This window comes from Rattus rattus, chromosome 5 (assembly GCF_011064425.1).
Source record: "Rattus rattus isolate New Zealand chromosome 5, Rrattus_CSIRO_v1, whole genome shotgun sequence".
NCBI lineage: Eukaryota > Metazoa > Chordata > Mammalia > Rodentia > Muridae > Rattus > Rattus rattus.
Genome location: NC_046158.1, coordinates 47,152,578 through 47,174,258, shown reverse-complemented (window position 1 = coordinate 47,174,258; position 21,681 = coordinate 47,152,578). Strand labels below are relative to the sequence as shown.

General features: G+C 39.2%; 2 protein-coding genes across 5 annotated transcripts; one reads left to right on the top strand and one right to left on the bottom strand.

Moving 5' to 3' along the window:
• Positions 1-152: 152 nt before the first annotated feature.
• Positions 153-11,785, top strand: Mettl5 (methyltransferase like 5). Its single transcript, XM_032903460.1, has 7 exons — positions 153-490; positions 3,611-3,725; positions 4,263-4,444; positions 5,993-6,075; positions 9,258-9,309; positions 11,138-11,187; positions 11,661-11,785. Exons 1-7 carry the CDS (start codon positions 382-384, stop codon positions 11,697-11,699), a joined length of 630 nt encoding a protein of 209 aa, XP_032759351.1. The 5' UTR covers positions 153-381; the 3' UTR covers positions 11,700-11,785.
• Ssb (small RNA binding exonuclease protection factor La) lies at positions 11,456-20,923 on the bottom strand. Of its 4 annotated transcripts, none has more exons than XM_032903457.1 (12): positions 20,791-20,923; positions 19,210-19,301; positions 16,337-16,440; positions 15,965-16,139; positions 15,346-15,453; positions 15,171-15,271; positions 14,076-14,147; positions 13,742-13,781; positions 13,087-13,227; positions 12,393-12,588; positions 12,141-12,293; positions 11,456-11,855 (listed from the first exon to the last, which is right to left on the bottom strand). In XM_032903457.1, exons 2-12 carry the CDS (start codon positions 19,273-19,275, stop codon positions 11,767-11,769), a joined length of 1,245 nt encoding a protein of 414 aa, XP_032759348.1. In that variant the 5' UTR covers positions 19,276-19,301; positions 20,791-20,923; the 3' UTR covers positions 11,456-11,766. The 4 variants fall into 4 exon arrangements, with proteins under 4 accessions (XP_032759348.1, XP_032759347.1, XP_032759349.1 ...); XM_032903456.1 differs by having other exon boundaries at positions 12,141-12,296; positions 20,791-20,922; XM_032903458.1 differs by having other exon boundaries at positions 12,141-12,260; positions 20,791-20,922.
• Between the last annotated feature and the right edge of the window lie 758 nt (positions 20,924-21,681).

Below are 21,681 nucleotides of genomic sequence, written 5' to 3'. Positions count from 1 at the left end.
GGTGATCAACAACCACCGCTTCTTCCGATGGCGCCCATGCGGACCAAAAAAATCACTCGTCCTCGTCGGAACCCCGGAGCTCCGCAGAGGTTGCAGCTCGGCGCCCGGCAGAGGGCGCGCCTGCGCGTCAGCACTTCCGGCGTTGCGGTGAGAGGCCGGGAGGACCAGCTCGCTGCTTCGGTGTGCTTTCTTGGCGCTCCTAGGTTCCACGGGCGGCAATCCCCGCGAGGCCCATGGGATTCCCTCGCTGAGTCCTTAGTAGTCCGTCCCGGATCCTACTCCCTACCCTCGCTTGCACGCTGTGGAGTTTCGGGTTAGGTAGTCTTCCCTGCAGGTCCTGTGCTGTTAAGCCCCAGGAGCCCAAACTTTAATGAGAAAACGATGAAGAAGTTAAAGCTTAAGGAACTAGAGAGTCGTCTGCAAGAAGTGGATGGATTCGAAAAGCCCAAGTTACTTCTAGAACAGTATCCCACTAGGCCGCACATTGCAGGTAGGGTGGCTGGTTCATCGTGCCCTCTTTGGGGTTGTTTCTGTCCAGTTCGTGATGAAATGAAGTAATGATTTGGATATAAGAAAGTTCCAGAGAAATTCCACACCTTTAGAGAAAGTAGGTTCTTTTGACATTGCGACATAGACACTCCCAACCCGACCACACTACTGTTTTTCTGAGTGCCCATTACCATTATCAGCTTTTTATTGTTGCTCTCACCACACTGGGTTCTGGAAGCAAGGAATTCATTAGTCTTGTTCACATATAACTTTTCAGTGTCTAGAGAGTCAGTCTTGCTACCAGTTAGGAGCTCACTAAATATTTGCTTAATACAGATAAATTTCATACTGAAGTCAAGGACAAGGATTTCCGTGTTGTGTCTTTCTGCCTTAGAGACAAATACTAGGAAGCAGAGTTTTACATGCTTGTGTACAGTTGAGGAAGCGTTTCTTCACAAATTGCCTCTTGCTTGATGCCAGAGATTGATACTGAGAATGTAGGAGAGAACACAGCAGAATCCATTCGTGTGTAATGCCCGTTACCAGAGTAGCAGGGAAGACTTAGCAATACTCCTTTTGTTGGGAGTACCTGCAATGGGGAATCTTTTTCAATTCCAGAATAGCTGTGTCTAAGCTGCCAATAAAACTCGTGGGTTAGGTAGACTTCCCTGCAGGTCCTGTGCTGTTAAACCCCAGAAGCCCAAAGTTTAATGAAAAAATGAAGAAGTTAAAGCTTCTAATGGGTTTTAATTCTAAAATAGTGTCAAATCACCAATCAGATTTGCAATAAATTGTGTACAGATTAAGGCTAGTCTGTTATGTATTTAGTGTGTAGGTTCGTGTGTGTCTGCATGTGTGGAGGGTAGAGGTCAACATCCGGTGTTTTCCTCAGTTGCTCTCCATACGTTTTTTTGAGCCAGGGCCTTACTGTATTTAGAGCTTACCCATTCACCTAAACTGGCTGACCAGCAAGCCCCAGAGATCCTTCTGTCCTCTGTCTCTAGCACTGGGTTTATAAGACGAACCACCACCCCTGACCTTTTACATTTGAACTCAGGTTCTAATGCGTTCTGAGTGAGTACAATACAGACCGAGCCAGCTACTTACCATGCAAGCCCCTGGTTTTCTCAATGTGACTTTTTACATCCTTTTGGTTGTAGGGTTTGTAGAGAAACCTACTTTTTAAAAAGATAAAAATTAGGGGTTGGGGATTTAGCTCAGCGGTAGAGCGCTTGCCTAGCAAGCGCAAGGCCCTGGGTTTGGTCCCCAGCTCCGGAAAAAAAAAAAAAAAAAAAAAAAAGATAAAAATTAGAGGCCAGGTGTGCTGGAACATAATTTAATCCCTGAACTTGGGAAGCAGAGGCAGGTAGATCATTGTGAATTCAAGACCAGCCTGGACCACATAGCCAGGCTAGCTAGGGTTATATAATCAGACACTGTGTCAAGATGAACAAACAAAATAATCAGTTCTTTCATATCTAGTTTGTAATGTGCACTTGATATGAGTTCCAGAGTACCTGGAATTAACTATCCCAAAGTTGATTTAAAAATATTTATTATTTTATGTGTACAAGTGTTTTTCCTGCATGGCTGTGTGTGTATATATGTGTGTGTGTGTGTGTGTGTGTGTGTGTGTGTGTGTGTGTGTGTGTGTACCACATATGTATTTGGTGCCTGTGGAGTTCAGAAGAGGGCATTGGATCCCCTGGGATTGGAGTTACAGATGTTCCTGAACTGTCAGTGCTAGGAATCACATCCAGGTCCTCTGCAAGGGCAGAAAGTGCTCCTACCTGATGAGATAACTCTTAGCCCTATAGAATTTTTGTTTGTGTTTGTATTTGTTTGTTATAAATAAATGTTCTCAATCCTAGGACATCAGTGATGGCCAGCAGTCTTTCTTGAGTTCAGATTGCACAAGGAAATCCTCAGACATCAGTGATGGCCAGCAGTCTTTCTTGAATTCAGATATGCACAAGGAAAACTTGCTAGTGTTATTCCATGTTTAGGAAAATGAGTATGTGGGGTTGGGGATCCTGGGTTCAGTCCTCAGCTCCGGGGGAAAAAAAAAAAAAGACGAAAATAAGTATGTGAGAGTTTTGTTTTTCAGAACTCTGTGATCTCAGCTACTTCTGCCCTGATCATTTGTTCTGTGATCAGGTTTGTTATAGATTATGAATATGTATATCTATTGATATTCTGTCTAAGTTTGGGTGGGGAGATGGCTCAGCAGTTAGGATCAGCAGCTGATCTTCCAGAGGACCTGGGGTCAATTCCCAGCACCCATATAGCAGCTCACAGCTGTCTGTGACTCCAATCCCAGGAGGTATCTAATGCCCTCTTCTGGTTTCAGTGGGCACCAGACACATGGTATACATCTATGCTGGCAAGACATAAAAATAATAATACATATAAAATAATATTGAAAAATATTATCTCTAAGTCTCTACCATGGATGTAGAAGTTTGTGATACCTGTATGATGATGATAAACCTTTGCAAATAAAGTCTGGGTCCACCTGTTGTTTATTTTGTTGTTCTGTATCCACTTGTTTATTATTTGTTTATTATTTATTGCACAAGTCTCAGCCCTTGGTCAGAGATTTGAGGAAAACTTGTGGAATTGGTTATTTTTCTTCCATTATATGGGTCTTGGAGATTGAACTTGGGTTGATAAGTCTGGCCTTGAGCACTTTTCCTTCTTGAGAGCCATGCTGCTAGATGCAGTAAAATTTCAAAAGTTTTGGAATGTAATAGAGTTACTAAACTTATATTCTGCCTTAGAATTTAATCTCTCATAAAAATATCTCAGCACTAAAGGAAACACTGCATCTACGCATCTTTGCAGAGCACTCATTTTGAACAGCTTTGTCGGTCTTGGCATTACCAAAAGAAATTGGACATAGCCCCATATTATTTGGGAGCCACTGGTGTATATTATCTTCTTTTGTGCTGCCTCTTCCTAAACACCGAATTATTACATTGTTTCCTTAAAAAATAAACTGGAAAACAAATAATATGGAGCTACATGTCAGGGGAGGGCAGATTACTTTAGAGCCCTCTGCATTAGATGTTAATAGTAAGCTTCCTAACATATGCCCTAATGCTGTTCTGTTTGGTTGCAGCATGCATGCTTTATACAATCCACAATACATACGATGACATTGAGAGTAAAGCAGTTGCAGATCTAGGATGTGGTTGTGGAGTACTCAGTATTGGAGCCGCAATGTTAGGAGCAGGGTAAGTGATCATTTTTTACTGTTTGGATATGGTGTAGCTTTAATCGGTGTATATAGGATCAATTGCACTCTATTCATGGGACTTTGCAGGTAGGGTGAGGGGGACAATAATTTGATACTGAGTACATTTTTTTTTTCGGAGCTGAGGACCAAACCCAGGGCCTTGCGCTTGCTAGGCAAACGCTATACCACTGAGCTAAATCCCCAACCCCTCTGAGTACATTTTGAATAGACTGAACAGTGAAAACTTATATGAAAAAGAAATCAAGGTTGGGATTTAGCTCAGTGGTAAGCGCTTGCCTAGGAAGCGCAAGGCCCTGGGTTCGGTCCCCAGCTCGAAAAAAAAAAAAAAAAAAAAAAAAAATCAAATTTTTGATAATAGCAACTATCCACTTACACTGGCTAGGCTAGAAAGTCAAGCAATTTAAAACATCATTCAATCTTACTGTTAATTGGGTTGGAAAGTGCATGGTAAAATAACTACTATTGTTTTCTTACTAGGAACCTGTAAGTCATCTTTTTTATTTTATATTTATAGGTTGTGTGTTGGATTTGACATAGATGAAGATGCACTGGAAATATTTAATAAAAATGTGGAAGAGTTTGAGTTAACAAATGTCGATATGATTCAGTGTGATGTGTACTCATTATCTAGCAGAATGTCCAAGTTATTTGACACAGTAATTATGAATCCTCCCTTTGGGACCAAAAATAATAAAGGTTAGTAATAAAAGTGTAGTATATTAGTATATTTATAGAGCAGTGATCTGGGTTCTCATTTTTATTGCTACTGTTCATCAATCACCTTTATACTTATTATAATTCACATATGATATTTGATTGGAATATTTGACTTAACTTGTATTTTACAGATTTGTGTTAATATACACTATCATTTCTGATTAATAATTGGAATGATTTGATTAGTCTCTATGCTTCTGAAACTTTTAAAGCATTATATTCTTTTAGAACCTGGATTTTCCCTTTTGTTTTTTCATCGAGGGATCCCCAGGGGCTGAAATGGAGACCTCACACATGTTGAGCACATGCTCTCTCCCACTACGCCGGATACTCACAGCTTCTGAAACTTGTTATTAATGCCTTCCTTAGGGTTTCAAAATATGCCCACAGGGATTTACTGTGATTATTTTTGTATGTGCAATGGGCAAGGTGAGAAGGAGAGAAAAACAACAGTTTACAGCCTATCCCCACACCACAAAGATTATTTTGACTACTTTGCATTCACTATTCTCTCCTAAGTCACTCAGAATATTAAAATTAGCCCTATTTTTTAATCAAACAGTCTAATTTGGTTTCATCAGATTTTTGAAAAGATGTGTTCGTTTGAGACAGGTTTCACAGCTTTCCTCAAACTGTGCAGACCTAGCTAGCTTTAAATGCAGAGATCCGCCTGCCTCCACCTTCTGAGTGCTGGAATTAAAGATGTGTGGTACCACACCCAGCTTCAGATTTATTTTAATTTTGTGTATAGGTGTTTTTCCTGCATGTCTTTGCATCACATATATGCAGTTCCTGGAGGCAAGGACACTGGGTCCCCTGTGAGCCACAATGTGGTTGTGAGACTCAAGCTTAGGCTCTTTATAAGAGCAGCCGGTGCATTTAAATCATCTTTGCAGCCTATGGTGGTTTTAAAACCTTTTATAATTATCTACGAGAGTTAGCCTACGTTTATAATTTTGTGTGCATCCTCAAGAAGACGGGTGTTGGGGTTGGGGATTTAGCTCAGTGGTAGAGCACTTGCCTAGCAAGCGCAAGGCCCTGGGTTCGGTCCCCAGCTCCGGGGGGAAAAAAAAAAAGAATTAAAAGAAGACGGGTGTCAGAGATACCTGGAAGTTGGCATCTGGAATTAATAGATGGTTGTGAGCTACCGTGTGAGTGCTAGAACTGAACTCAAGTCTTCCTGGAAGAGCAAAAAGTATCCCAGCTCCAGCCATTGTTTTATCAGAATATTTAATCTTGTGCCTTTATTTTTTGTTTTTTTTTTGGACAGGGTTTCTTTGTATAGCCCTGGCTGTCTCACTATTAGCTCACTAAATAGACTAGGGTGGCCCTGAACTCAAGATCGTCCTGACATTGCTTCACGTGTGCCATCACCCTTGTACCTGACTTATTTGTACCCTTTTTGAAGAAATAATTTGAAGTAGAAATTTTGGAATTTGGAAAAATGCTACTTAATTGTATTCATTTAATCTTCTCTGCTAAGAAATTCATAATATAAAAAGGTATTTCTTTTTTTACTCTTTACAGGGACAGATATGGCTTTTCTGAAGACTGCTTTGGGAATGGCAAGAACAGCAGTGTATTCTTTACACAAGTCCTCAACTAGAGAAGTAAGCTCATTATTTTATTTTTACTATTTTAGGTGGCCCACACACAGCTTTAATCCCAGCGCTCAGGAGGCAGAGGCAGCCTAGTCTATGGAATTAGTCAAAAGAAGGAGAAAATTCATGTGTGTCTGTCAGTATTCACCTTTTCTACATTACCAGTTCAGGATGAAAACCCAGGGAGGGAATGGTGACGCCTAGAATGGGCTGTCTTTCTTCTCAATTAACATAAAACAATCTTCCTGGAGAGATAGCTTGAGGTTAAGAGCACTTGTTCTTACAGAGGACCCAGGTTCACTTCCCAGCACCAATATGGTGGCTCTCAACCATCCATAACTCCAGTTCCAGGGAATATGATGCTTTCTTCTGACCTAGGGCACTAAGAATACAGACTGCACAACTCAGGCAAAGCACTGACGAAACCACCCACAGGGCAAACACTTACTCCCTTACTGAGATTCTCTTACCTAGATTCTAGAGTGTATCAGATCATTGGGCTGAAGAAGTCACTCAATTGTTGAGTGCTTGCTACATTTGCAGGGCTGAATTCAGCTCACGACAGTGGGTACTCCAGCAGCTCCAGGGATTGTGATACCTCTGGCTTCCAAACCTGCACCCACTCAGTATCATACAACCACATGTACACGTGTGTGTTCACAGAGAAACGAAGAATAGAAAAGGGCTAGAGAGACGCCTCAGTGGTTAGTAACAGTAGCTGCTTTTGCAGAGGACCTAGGTTTTTGTTTTTGTTTTTGTTTTCTTCCATCTTTATTAACTTGGGTATTTCTAATTTACATTTCAAATGTTATTCCCTTTCCCAGGGTTCCAGGCCAACATCCCCCTAGCCCCTCCCCCTCTATTTGCCTGTTCCCCTCCCCATCCTCCCCCCATTACCACCCACCCCCCAACAATCAGTTCACTGGGTGTTCAGTCTTGGCAGGACCAAGGGCTTCCCCTTCCACTGGTGCTCTTACTAGGCTATTCATTGCTACCTATGAGTTGGAGTCCAGGGTCAGTCCATGTATAGTCTTTGGGTAGTGGCTTAGTCCCTGGAAGCTCTGGTTGGTTGGCATTGTTGTTCATATGGGGTCTAGAGCCACTTCAGCTCTTTCAGTCCTTTCTCTGATTCCTTCAACGGGGGTCCCGTTCTCAGTTCAGTGGTTTGCTGCTGGCATTCACCTATGTATTTGCCGGATTCTGGCTGTGTCTCTCAGGAGAGATCTACATCCGGTTCCTGTCGGCCTGCACTTCTTTGCTTCATCCATCTTATCTAGTTTGGTGGCTGTATATGTATGGGCCACATGTGGGGCAGGCTCTGAATGGGCATTCCTTCAACCTCTGTTCTAAACTTTGCCTCCCTATTCCCTCCCAAGGGTATTCTTGTTCCCCTTTTAAAGGAGTGAAGCATGCGCATTTTGGTCGTCCTTCTTGAGTTTCATGTGTTCTGTGCATCTAGGGTAATTCAAGCATTTGGGCTAATAGCCACTTATCAATGAGTGCATACCATGTGTGTTTCTCTGTGATTGGGCTACCTCACTCAGGATGATATTTTCCAGTTCCATCCATTGACCTAGTTTTAATTCTGGTATCCACAAGATGACTCACTCCAAGTCCCAGGAGATTCAGTGCCCTCTTCTGGCCTCTGAGGCACCAGGCACACATTACACAAAGACAAATCTTAACAAATAAAATTTACTTACTCTCATATTTGCTAATTGGTATTGCCAATTACATGCCTCTTGGGGGGGGGTGGTGGCAAAATTATCAGTGTCACTTTGTCAGATTTCATTTTCTTTTTCACTTAGTGCAAAATTATTTCCATTAGAGAAGTAACTTATGTGATTGATCTGGTGAGTAGTATGTACACTGGAAAGAGTTGTCCTCAAATATTAAAGCAGTCCTCTATTGTGTTACAGATAAACCTGCTATAAAGCTTGTAAAGTCCCTTCAGTATTACTTAGAGCATACACTGTTCCTGGCTTACCTCAGTTCCCACACTACAGACCAATGTGATGCAGTACTTGACTCATAGTTTAGATAATTTAATGTAATTGTTTGATAAAAACAAATTATAAAAAGTTTCCTGGCAGATAGTGACTTGGTATTTAATTTTTACCTCATGCAGCATGGGGAGAATTTGCTTTCTTGTTTATAGACATAACAGAGTAGAACAGGTAAACCTGAGCCTGCTCTTTTGTTTATTCCACTTTTCCCAGTAATTCCTTTACATCTCTACCATAACAAACCATATGCTATTAGAGAATCTCACCAGCCTCAGCACTCAATGAATATCACAACCTATTTTTCACAAATCCGTCAAGATTCCTAAAATTCCATAAAAGACACACCAGAAGAGGGCATCAGATCCCATTACAGATGGTTGTGAGCCAGCATGTGGTTGCTGGGAATTGAACTCAGGACCTCTGGAAGAATAGTCAGTACTCTTAACCACTGAGCCAGCTCTCCAGCCCTCTTTTTGTGGTTTTTAATGATTTATTTGTATATGAGTACACTGTCATCGCTGTCTTCAGACACACAAGAGGGCACTGGATCCCATTAGAGATGGTTGTAAGCCATCATGTCTGTAAGAGCTCTTAACCACTGAGCCATCTCTCCAGCCCTTTGTGTACGTGTGTGTGTGTGTGAGAGAGAGAGAGAGAGAGAGAAAGAGAGAGAGAGATGAAACAGGACACCATAGACAAAAAGTTATAGTATCTGAAATATTTGAGCCTAAACTATTAAGAAAATTATTTTATCAATTTGATTTCAATTAAAGATGATTCCCAATAAGGCTAATATGTATATAACAGATTTCAATATCTCTCATTCTGGAGTACTATACATACACAATTTATTTGGTGCTATGTAGGAACACTGTTCAGAATGTTCAAGAGATGAGGAAAATGAGGTAGTTAGGTGCTAAGTAGTAGGTCTGGAGTTCCAAAGGCCATGGTTTTCTGTTGACATCGATCTCTGCCAGATACTCCCAGGATAACTATTATTCACTACTGAAATAAAGTTACTTTCTGTATTTTGCAGGTTTTGATGGATTTCTCAGTTTTTAATTATGTAATTCGTTTCTGACTATCAACACTGAATTCACTGTTTCTGGCTTTTAGCAGTGTGCATATTAAGTGTCAGTTTAAAATCACCTAACCATCAGCTCATGGAAATATTATTTGTCTTAGCATATTCAGAAGAAAGCTGCCGAATGGAAAGTGAAGACAGAGATTATCGCAGGTAAGCTAAAGGTCAGCCCTAACAGGCTCCTTAGCAGGCCAGCAGGCCAGCCTACATTTTTAAAGTTCTGAAGAAAAAAATCCATCAGGTCTGGTAGTTAGTTGGAAAGACAATAAAAACAGGGTAAACATTTACCAAGGTCTGCCTGCATCCCTATTTATGCGTTTTATTTTCTTTCTTTTTTGGATCGGGGTGGTGTTGAGAGACAGGGTTTCTCTGTGTACTAGCCTTGGCTATATTAGAACCCACTTCGTAGACCAGGCTGGCCTCAAACTGACATCTGCCTTTGCCTCCCAGTGATAGGATTCAAGGTGTGTGCCACTCTCCAACACTGCATTTTCTTAAAAAAAAAAAAAAAAAAAAAAAAAAGTAATGGTGGGGCTAGTGAGCTAGTTCAGGAATTAAGACCCCTGGCTGCTCTTCCAGAGGTCCTGAGTTCAATATGGTACTCTTTTGGCAGTAAATGTATATATGCAGACACTGTACTCATACATTAGAAGTAACAACCAAAATGCAGCAATACCTAGGTAATTGGTCATCCCAGGCTTATAGAATACTATCCCCAGTAAGTGAAAACATGGTAGGACTGGTGTGAAACTCACTATTTGAAAATGCCACCAATTTATGCCTGATATACAGAGCCTTTTTCTTTTTTGGTGAGAGGCAAGAATATAAACCACACACTGTAATTATAGAAATGCCCCTTTTCTTCCTTTTTACTAAATTAAATTTGCCAGTATCACAACTTGAAAAATGTTAGAAGGTAGAGATCATCTGCTAAGTCTGAGAAGTTTGAAATAAATCGTACAATAAAGACTGGGGATGTGGTAGTATGCTTAGTCTGCCTAACGCCTCGGGATTAGTCTCTACCATGAGAGATGGGGAAAAAAATGTGCAGTGAATGGCATTTTTGTTTTGTTTGTTTTGAGGTATGGTCTCTCTGTGTAGCTCTGGTTATCCTTGAATTCACTATGTACCAAGCCTTGAACTCAAGAGATCCTGCCCGCCTTTGCTTCAAGAATCCTGGGATTCAAGGCACTGCACTGCCATTCTATATTTTACATGATAAGTTTACCATGAATTTGTCCTGGTGTTAAAACATTTGTTCATAAAGACCTGTCTTCCTACTGTATTAAGTGTTGTCAGCTCTTACATAATTTCTGTAACAGAAATCAATACACAGCCAATAGCATAGTAACAGTCTAATAATATACTAATAAAGAATATTTGGCATTCCACAAGTAGTCATCAGACCACTAGCTTTAACTGGAACCTAAAAAGAGAATTATAGTCTCCGTTCAGAACTACTGAATTAGCCTGCAGTTCAACAAAATTGCCAGAGAACTTGATCACACATTATAATGAAGTCATCCCCTATAGGATTAGAATTATGTTGGAAGGTATAAAAGACAGTTAAGTATAGAGGATTTGTTATAAATTAGAAAGGAATGTGAAAAATGGTCTTTCATTTTGATAGTGGAGAACTACCATTAAATTTTGAAATAAACATGGATATTTTAATCACCTATAGATTAAAATATTCTTTCCATAGAACTTATTTTTCACTTGTTAATCTTTTTTTTTTTTTTTTTTTTTGGAGCTGAGGACCGAACCCAGGGGCCTTGCGCTTTCTAGGCAAGCACTCTACCACTGAGCTAACTACTATTCTCCATAACCTCAAATTTTGGTGTAAATTATCAAAACATCAGAAACACCATGTCTAATTAGACAAATCGGTTTTTGAGGATATGTCCAAAGTGAGAAATATAGAATGCTATGCATACCAGCATTTACTATCTTAACTGTGAGTGTTTGACTTGTTTCACAGAGCTTCGATATGACCTACCAGCATTATACAACTTTCATAAAAAGAAATCAGTAAGTTCTCCAATTGTGGCCTATGTACATTCAGTATTCAAAATCTTTGCAATGGTCATTTCCTCTTACCAAGAGAGATGGGTAAAAAGAAAGCCAGCCCGAGGGGGGGAGGGGGAGGAGGGAAGGGGAGGGGGAGAGAGAGAGAGAAAGAGAGATCCAGAGGCAAGTTAACTGTGGGAAGGGCTTGTATCATAGTAGTCAATATTCTAGTTGAAGTTCTTTGTGAAAAGTTCTAAGAGAAACAAAAGGAAAGAAAAACAAAAGGAAGAAAGAACTATTGGCTATTTTTATACAGTATATATTTTACAAGTCTGTACTAATACATTCTCATATTACAAAGGCAATTAAGAGGAAGAATCTTCCTTTTCATATTTTAATCATCCAAACACAAACAGAACTATACATTTTAAAAAACTTTCATTTGGATAACAACAAAAAGACAAGTAAAACAAAAAACTTTTCCTTTTATACAGGTGGACATTGAAGTGGACCTAATTCGCTTTTCTTTTTAAAAGCTTCTGAAGACAAAAAGCAGCTTAAAACCTAACTAAGGAATAAAAACACTGCTTACTAAATAAACTACTTGTCTCTAGCACCATTCTCTCTTTTCTTATGCTTTGATGCGGGTTCTTCTCTGTCTCTTCCGTCTCTTCCTCTTTTCATTGGTCCTATTACAACAAATAATTTTGTTAAATTCAGTGTAAGCACTGTTCTATTAATAACAATTACAAGTATAACTTCCTTTTAAAAAAAATAGCATCTTCCCTTCAAGGAGAAAAAGCGTTCCTTGAGTATTCTTTCCTTTGATCTCTAAAGTTATCTTTTAACCAGCCTCTGACTTGTGGAACAACACAAACAAGGGAGATGGTACTAATTCAAGAGTATCACTTACACAAAGAACACTATCTTACTAAATATAGATTTCTCTCCCAAAGGAATCAGAAAAGACTTACCACGACGATGATCATCATCATCAAATCTTGTCCTCCTTCCTTGAAACTGTCCTCTTCCTTTGGGTGCCCCAGCATAAGCAGGTCTATTACCCTTCCCTCTTCCTTTAAATCTGCGAGCTGCTGTAAAAACATGACTTCCTTTAAATCTGCGGGCTGCTGTAAAAAGATGACTTAGAACTTTAATCAAGATGTTACGTGTGCTGAAAACAAAAATGAGGTAAAATTAATTCATGAAAAAAAAAAGAAAATTACCATGACCTCCTTTTGATTTCCATTTGTTCAGAGATTCTTGTTGATCATCTGTGATTTTTTTCATTGCATCTTTTTCTGCATGCCCTTCTAGTACTTTCCAAGTCACCTTTTTGTTCCTTAACAGCAGGTTACCATTATTTGCACTTCTGGCTTTCTCAAGTGCGTCCTTAGCCTTTTCTTTGAAGAGAATTATTCCCTACACATTAAAGAGAAAAATGAATGTTTCACTCTTTAGTTTGTAGCCTGACAATTTCTTTACTACCCTCCACATACACCTACCATATCTGTTATTAATGTTTTCAATGCATTTTACTGAATATTAGGAAGGAATGCTTTAAAAGTAAACTTTGGTCACCAATACCAAGTTATTTATACTACTATTAAAAAGAAAAGCATATTTTTTGGTTCATCAGTAGGATTAGGTACTTATGCCTTTTAATGATGTGGTTCTTCTAAAATCTTGTCTCAATGTCAGCATATTACCCATCTGACATGGGCGGAAAAAGGCATCACATCCAATAAAAGGACCAAAGACAAAAGTGACTAATTAGGAACTATTTTAATCAACATGCTTTACAAACTATTTTCATACTAAATAGTTTTTAAAAAACTACTTAATATTTTTTTCTTCTAACAGATAACATTTTACAGACTTTTAAGGTAATTGCTAATAAGGACACAAATATTTCCAAACCTCTTTTGCTCCTCTGACAAAGTCAATCCATTTTATTTCACCATGATTTGAGAAGAGGAAGTGTAAATCTTCTCTACAGGTCTGGTCATCCAAGTCACCTGAAAACTTCAGTAAGCATCCCATCTTTCCTTCTAGAGCTCTCTATAAAAATATACAAGGCCATCAAAGCTTTTTTTAAGTGCAACCTCACCAAAATGGCTCAAATCATTCTATACCTACATAGGAAAAAGAGACACTATTTTAATGCAGTTAAACTGTGTATTCTTCTTGGCTTTAGTTTCTTCTGTATGTGATGATTTAAGATAACTATCTGTTAATAAGTAATAATACCAGATAATAGTATTTATGTAACACTAATGCAATACACTTAGAGAGACACTCATACATACTCTCTAAGAAGTCCTCACATGGTGCTAGAGGCCTAAGTGGTAAAATTGGTATGGGCACCATGAGTACCAGCATACACACTGGGCATGACATGCCTTTCTTAAATCCCAGTAAGTGGGAGGCAGAATCAGGTGTATTTCTCCAAGTTTGAGGCCTAAATCATCTACATAGCTAATTCTAGGCCAGCTAGATTAACACAGTGAGACATCTCTATATAAATAAAAACTTCTAACTTAAATTATCTTGTGTTTTAGTTAGTAATACTTACTGTTTCAGTACTTCCTGGTTTGTGTCTTCCTTCATGTTCTCTAAAAATAAATGTGTTGTGATTATAATGTGTTTATACTACATAACCTTACACATTATCACCAACCCACTTAATCATCAAAGGAAGTCTTCAGTATTTTTTTTTTCAATAATATAACACCAGCAAAAAGCCTCCAGCTTATCAAGGTATCTTGAGGCCAACATTTCAATTACCAATAAAGACAGAGCCATTACCACTCATGTCAAAGCTCATCATCAGCTTGTCCCAGAATGACTAGTTAAACTTGTCAAAACATGAAGAAATTTAAGAATGTCACAAAGAAGTCCAGACTTACTGTTTAGCTTTTAATTTAGCTTCCACTTTGCTCTGCTTTCTTTCTTCATTTTTTTTTGCAAAGTAATCTTCCCTGAAGAACACAAAACATAGGGTAAGCTCACAAAGACTGGGAACTGTTTTTTCTCCTTGGTTTTCAAGACAACATTCCCAGCAAGTCTTAGCTGTCTTCTAGAACTACCTCTGTAGACCAGAGATCCACCTGCCTCTGCATCCTGAGTGCTGGAATTAAAGGTATGTGCCACCACTGCCCAGAATGTCTTCAGTAAGTTTTTATTTTATGTGTATGGACATTTTGCTGTGCATGTATGTACCATATGCATGCCTGGTACTGAGACCCAAAGAGGATATCATAAACCCTAAACACTACAGTTATGGACAGCTGAAAGTTGTTATATGGTTGCTAGAAATTGAATCTGGGCCCTTTGGAAAAATAGCCATTACTTGTAACCTCTGCTGTATCTCCCTAGCTATCCTCACTTTTATTTTAACATACAAGAATGTGGTTTAAGCCTCAAATCTTTTATACTACATGTATGTTAAAAACAAGTTTATACAAACTGAAAAATAACCAAACATGAGAACCAAACATTTCAGCATTCTGATAACTTCTATTTTGCTTGATTATCTAAGTTTTGGATACAAATACTAAAACATTTTTTCTCATTAGTCACTAATAATGAAAAGGTATTAACAGGACTAGAGAGATGGCTCATCATGTACATGACCTGCTGCTAAGCCCAACAACCCAAGTTTGATCCTAAAGACCCATACAAGTAGGTAAAAACATTTGCTGCACAAGACTGATGACCTGAGTTCATTCTCTGGACTGTATATAAGATAGGAGGAGAGAAGTGACTAGAGTTGTCCTCTGACCTCCATCACACACAAATACCTCAAGAGAATGAAAATAAGTTTAGAAAGGGTTCTAAAAACCATTTTCACATTCTCAAAAGAGTATTATAATTACCACTGAACACTATTTCAGAGCATACTGAAAATAGTACTAACTATGTGGGGGCTGCTGTTTTTATCTTACTCTAGTGTACTAATTCCAAATAACTCTGGCCTGAGGAACACAAGTGAAAAGGCTTACTTGAAGAGTATTAGCAGATTAGTGTCTTTGTACTTCTGGCCGGGGGTGTCCACAAACTTCTTTGCAGACTGAATACTATCAAACACAGCAAATATTGACCCCTACAAAAGGACAGATAAAGATTTTCTTTAAAGTGATATTTCACAACTAGAAAGTCTACATCAAATAATCATACCTTAAATGTTTTGTGCAATGTTCTTCTCATCTGAATATTCAGTATTTGGCCTTTATCATCTAGCCATTCTTTTATATCATCAAGGGTGGCATCAGTTGGGAAGCCTTTCTGTAAAAAGTAAAAGTAGTACAAACAATTACTCTTGGGCAAACAACTCTCCCCAGAATAAACTGACTTATTTTGTCTCAAAATGAAGCCAGAGCTAAGTTTCTTTCTCTCCCCACTCTTAATTGTTTAACAACCTTATTCTCTAGTGCAATAAGGTGATTCACTTGAGATTTGCTCCAAAATAACTCAGCTGGAGCAGAGACAAAGCATCATTTACATGTTAAGAACTTTTGAGGTTTTTACAACAGTACTTAACACTATTCAATCTACTGCCTTGTTCTTAAAGCTTTCCATTATGCATTTAGAAATTAATATGCCAATGAAAATTACTACAAAATTCAGCTATTAGAGTTTATCATGTGAACAATTTAACATTAACAATGATAAAGAACTTAGAAGGAAAATGGCAAAAAATAATAAACCAACTGGCCAAATGTGATTCCTGAGCATTTCACTCTGTGTATTTTCTTTCTAAATAAAGGTAATATGAATACACTGTGGAAACACTTACAATATAAACAGATCTATTTTTCACATCATTCTTATACTCATCCGTCACTTCAGGGAGTGGTCTGCTTGGTGATCTTCTAATTTTAGTTTTGTCTGCACTCACTTCCATGAGTTTTGCCTTAGATTTGCTCAATGCTTGCACGATTACATTAAAGTCTGTTGTCAGTCGGTTTAGCCTGAAAAGTACATACATAAAAACATTGTAAACAGCAGATTTAGTAGTAGCTCTCAACAATAACAGAAAACTTTGATGACTTTTAAAAAGATTTTTGGGCTTATTAGCCCTAAAACTAGGGTAGTTCAATGACAACACATGCACAAGTTCCTGGGTTTGATCCCAAGAAACGGAAACAAACCAACCAAAAAGACTTACCTGTTGAATTTTATCATTGTTTCCAAAGGTACCCAGCCTTCATCCAATTTGATCTGTTCTTTTAAAAACTTGTCTCGTGGCAAATTGAAGTCTCCAAAATAATACTGTGAATAATTATAATGTATTTCAGAAGATAAGAGCATTGTATAACACTGAGTTCAATCATGGAATGTTCTGAAAATAACTTTTTTACACTTTAAAAATAGGTTAGAACTTGAAAGACCTAAATATTTTCTCTTAATAGACCATACTAAAGTACATAGAACACAAATCAATAGAGAATACTAAAATGTGAGTGAAGAAGTTAATTACCAGAATAGAAAGGCTCACAAATATAATTAAGATCTAATATATTTTAAAGCTTCTTTTTTAGTCAATGTGGAAAAAAATAAATTGAGGACTTGGGCTCAATCCTCAGACGACATAAAAAAAAAAAGACATTTATTAAGATTTTATACATTAAGAGTGAAGTCAGGTGTAATTCTTTATGTTTGTGATTCTGCATTTAGGAATCTGGGGCAGAATTTCATCTCAAAGTCAAGAGATCCACCTGTCTACCTTCCAGGGTTCTGGGATTAAAAACATGTACCACCATACTCAGCCACTTTTAAAAATTATATAAACACATACCACAAACACAAAAAAGTCTAACATCATTACTAATCAAAACTTAAAATGCCTTCAATCTCAGCACTAGCTTGAGCCAATCAATGTAGCTCCTCCTAGGAATTCCAGCTTAAAGAAACCAGCAGGAGAGCTAGAGATGGCTCAACCTTAAGAATGCCTGCAGCTCTTCCAGAACACCTGAGCTAGGTTCACAGCACCCTTGCCGTTGGCTCACAAGAGACTGTAACTCCAGCTCCTGGGGATCTGACACCTCTGACCTCTGAGAGCCACATACTCATGTGCAGACAGACACACAATTTTTTTTTTTAAAAAGGTGGGTGTGATGGCTCATGCTCTTTAATGCTGGCACATGAGGATCAGAAGCAAGCTGATCTCTATGAGTTTGTGAATTTTCCCCAGGACAGGCCTGTATGCATAAGACAGGGGTGGGGTGGTGGGTGGTTGTAAGCAAGTAGTAGGAGGCCTGTTTCTAAATTTTTTTATAAAGAATATCAATCATAGAACTCTTATAGTTAAAAAAATCTATACTTTAGGGAAAATGGATTATTAATTATATATTATTGGTAACACAAAACTTTACTCCCTGAAAACATTATCTAAGGTTTGATAGGGGAAGAGGAAAAAATAAAATTAAGTCTATACGCCATTCTGGTTGGGGATGTTTAGGAAATCTGTCTCTTGAGTTATTTTACTGTATACTTTATACTTTTTTTTTTTTTTTAAAAAATTTTAGGGCTGGAGAGATGGTCAGCAGTTAAGAGCACTGACTGCTCTTCCAGAGGTCCTGAGTTCAATTCCCAGCAACCACATGGTGGCTCACAACCATCTGTAATGAGATCTGATGCCCCTCTTCTGGTGTGTCTGAAGATAGTACAGTGAACTCATATACCTAAAATAAATAAATCTTTAAAAAAAAAAAAAAATTTAGGAGCTGGAGAGATGACTCAGAGGTGAAGAGCACTGACTTCTCTTCCAGAGGAACCAGCTTCAATTCCCAGCAACCACATGGGCCTTATAATCAATCATGTTACTGCAGTCCTAGGGGATCCAATGCACACTTCTGGCTTCTGAGGGCACCAGGCATATACATGGTACACACAGACATACATGCAGGATTAACATCCATAGACATAAAGCACACTAAAAGTACAAACTTATTTTGAACACGGAGAATGAAAAGGCTTTTAACCTTGAATATCTCAAGAGGGAGAGATTTGAGGCCGTAGGCTGTGGGAGGAACATTATTCTTTTCTGTAACAGCTTTGCTATTGTTCCAAGCATTAAATAGCAAATAATCTTATCACTGTTTCTACAATTATTAAGAAAACAGTTTTTCCCCCCAATGAACAAACAGAAGGGGATGGAGACGGCTCAACGGTTACAAGAAGTAGCTGCTCTTCCAGAGGACCCAGATGCAATTCTTGGCATCCACAAGGAAACTCACAACTGTCTGTAACTCTAGTTGCAGGGGTCCAACACCTCACATGGCCATACATGCAGACAAAACACTAATGCACATGAAAATAATTGAAAAAAAAAAAATCAAACAAGCTGCAAATGCTAACACAGTGACTGAATGCCTAGCATGCCTTGAATTTGATCTCTAGTACTCAGAAGAGGGAAAATAGGAGTACAAGTTAAAACCAAAACCAAAACAGCTAAGAGACTTAAAAAAACAAACAAACACCCACTAAACACTGATTATTTCATAGCATAAAAACAATTTATGGGCAATTTCCCATACAGCCCATATTGTTACTGACAACATTCCACCTTAACCTAAATTTGAAATGCTAACAGGACTTTTGAAATGAACAATCTGTTTAAAAGCCATGTTAACGTTTTAAAAGAGAACTTACTAGGTAGAATAAACTATTATTTGACCAGAAGTACTTTACCATGGAATTTTATACTAGCTTGTTAGACATTAGGCACACCATTAATTCTTCACATCAACTTACAAATTTTACCTCCATTTTACAGACTTGGGAACTGAAGTGGAAAATGGTTATGAGACTCTGTGTCTCAAAAATAAAGCAACTCCCGTCCGTAGTGTTACCTTTGGAATGTCTTTAATTCGTGAGACTTCTACCTTTGTCCTAATAATATGATATTTTCATACTCACTCCAAGAATCAAAGCTAAGCCAGTAGTTTGAAAAAGCCCACATATCTGTTTTCATCTTAAAGTCCTCCATTTTCTTTCAAGAAACTTAAGTTTTACAATTTAACAACACAAGAATCATACCTCAATTTGATGACAGATTTTGGCCTCCAGAGCAGCCATTTTTTCGTTATCTCCATTTTCAGCCATTGTGGCTATCTGTAAAGTTTCTCACACTGGTAGAAAAAGGTTATTATTTTTATATAATAGTCAAGACAAGAAAATGAATAAAAATTATGTCACTTTTTTTTTTTCAATTTCAAGAATTCCTAACCTTACATGCTGTTTCCCTGTGAATTCTCTCTCATACATCTCAACAAAACAACACTTTGGATTATGGATGGAAAACTAAAGATCAACAACCTGCTACTTCCCTCAAAAAATCGCATGCCTACTTTGTAACCAAACTTTTCATGTAGATGGTAAAGCAAGATTCAGAGAAAAAAGAAAAAACCTTCCACTTAACCAATCCTTAATCATTTCTAGCTTTAAAAGTATCAGCATTATAGTCCGCCAGTATATTTCTACAGCTCCCAATGCCACTTATTCACGTTTCTTTTCAAATTAGTCACAGCTGAATTACCAAAAACTTATTACTGGCAAAAATGAAAAAAGAATTCAGATATGAAGTTATGGGTGTTAAGACACTATATATTAGAATACAGGAAAAATGGGAACTTGAGAGCATGGATACACAAAAATTTTAAACTGGAGGCGCTGGAAGGGAAGGATGTGCTTAATGCACTAATACACTGGTTAACTCTATAGCCAGTTTCCTGTTTCACAGCCTGACAGCAATCCCAGAATAAAGAGGGACTGTGATACTGGTGTGCTAGAAATTACAAACCAGATCTTCTGTCTCACTAGCTTTCTGCGCTTTACTAAACCACCCAGTCATATTGTACAAAAGTGTACGAGCTCATCAAGATTATCTGCAGCAGTTGAATATAGTGATGAGTACTGTTGGTGCATTTCGTAAGAGACACTGTTCAAAATGCTGGAGGCTGCTGTTGAGACAGTGGTCTTGTAATGGGAAATCTACGCAGTACACATCCCACTTCAGAATTTACTGTCCCAGGCACTGGTTTGTCTACCACCATCAACGCTCTAATTTCTCATTACTAAAGACATATAGGTCAATAACGACCTATTTAGCCCCTGCAAGACTTCTGCGGCCTACCCAATTCAGGAACTGTTTCAGACTGAAGAGAATGGCAATGGCAGTTCTAAAAAAAAAAAAAAAAAAAAACAGCGACGCTGGGAATATAATTGCGGCCACCACAGAACCCTGCAGCGTTTAACCATCCCTGCACCGACCATCCTAGAGACTTAAAAGGTCTGAAACATCTGCCTGTAGCCAGCCAGGAAAGGGGTGCAAGTAATAAACCGAAAGGACGCCGTGATGCGGCCAGCCTCTACCCAAAGGCCCCGCGAGAGCCGCATCCTCCCACACGGGCCCGCCGGGATCCCTGCCACGTGGAAAGCCCCGGGTGCCCGCATTTCTGGCCGGGGCCCGCTCCGTGACCCCACCGAGGCCCGCGCCCCCTCGGGCCGCAGTCCAGCACACCGCCACGGGCCGCGCGGCCCACGCGGCGCGGAGAGGAAGGTGAGGCCTGCGCAAAGCACAATCCTTTGTACCTTCTCCTCAGTCTCCAAGAAGCTCACCTCAAAGATTCTGATCCCGCAGTCACCACGGCTTCACGAACAACGACAGAAGCGCCTCTACTTCCGAGCGCCGGCGGGCCAGCCAAACGCGCTTAAAGATGGGGGCTTTCCCAGCAGTCCTTGCGGGAAGGTGGGCGTGGCCACAGGCGCACTCGCCCGGCGCTGCTCTCTGCGCACGCGCTGTTACGGCAGCCTCCCACAATCCTCGGAGTCCCGCCCCCTCGCCCGAGAAATTGTTAAATCGCTCAGCAGAATGTTGGGGGATGACAGGAAGTGTTTTTGTGGCGACATTTGTTTTTAACGTACTTCTGGACAATATGTTCGAACCTTTCCTTCTTTCTTATGTAGTGCTTGACTTTTCCTTTTTTTAATATCTTTTTTTTTTTTTTTTTTTTGAGTCAGGGTTTCCGCACGTAGTCCTTGCTATCCAGGAACTCGCTCTGTAGACCAGGCTGCCCTCAAACTCGGACATCTACCTGCCTCTGCTGGAAGTGCTGGGATTATTAAAGGGGTGCGCCACTACGCTTGGCCTTTGGCAATGATTTTAATGTATTTGACTTGCATCGTGTTGTGGTTGTGACAAAAAGACATACAGTTGCTTGGTTTCCGACAGGCTCTTCCTCTGAAGCACAAAAACTCGAAATCCTGCTTGCGTACAAAGTGCTGGGACTAAATAGACATCACCTGGCTTTTGTTGCTCCTCCTCCTGCTGCACTGTTTATAGTTGCTTGTCTTGGTGTTGGAGTCTGACTCAATGAGTAACCCAGACAAAATTCTATGTTTCTGTCTCTACCCACCCTAATGCTGGGACAAGACAACCTTTTAAAACCTTTTAGTCTCTTGCTAAGAAAGATCTATCTTTAGACTAGTTCAAGAGGGGTTGGGGATTTA

What these genes read in the sequence shown, in the direction of transcription:
- Mettl5 (XM_032903460.1), top strand. Translation starts at nt 382, where the DNA reads ATGAAGAAGTTAAAGCTTAAGGAACTAGAGAGTCGTCTGCAAGAAGTG. An exon ending in CACTAGGCCGCACATTGCAG is followed by an intron (nt 491 to 3,610) that starts GTAGGGTGGCTG and finishes GTTTGGTTGCAG; the next exon opens with CATGCATGCTTTATACAATC. An exon ending in ACAAGTCCTCAACTAGAGAA is followed by an intron (nt 6,076 to 9,257) that starts GTAAGCTCATTA and finishes TATTTGTCTTAG; the next exon opens with CATATTCAGAAGAAAGCTGC.
- Ssb (XM_032903456.1), bottom strand. Translation starts at nt 19,275, where the DNA reads ATGGCTGAAAATGGAGATAACGAAAAAATGGCTGCTCTGGAGGCCAAA. An exon ending in ACAATGATAAAATTCAACAG is followed by an intron (nt 16,140 to 16,336) that starts GTAAGTCTTTTT and finishes TGTACTTTTCAG; the next exon opens with GCTAAACCGACTGACAACAG. An exon ending in AAAATAGATCTGTTTATATT is followed by an intron (nt 15,454 to 15,964) that starts GTAAGTGTTTCC and finishes TACTTTTTACAG; the next exon opens with AAAGGCTTCCCAACTGATGC.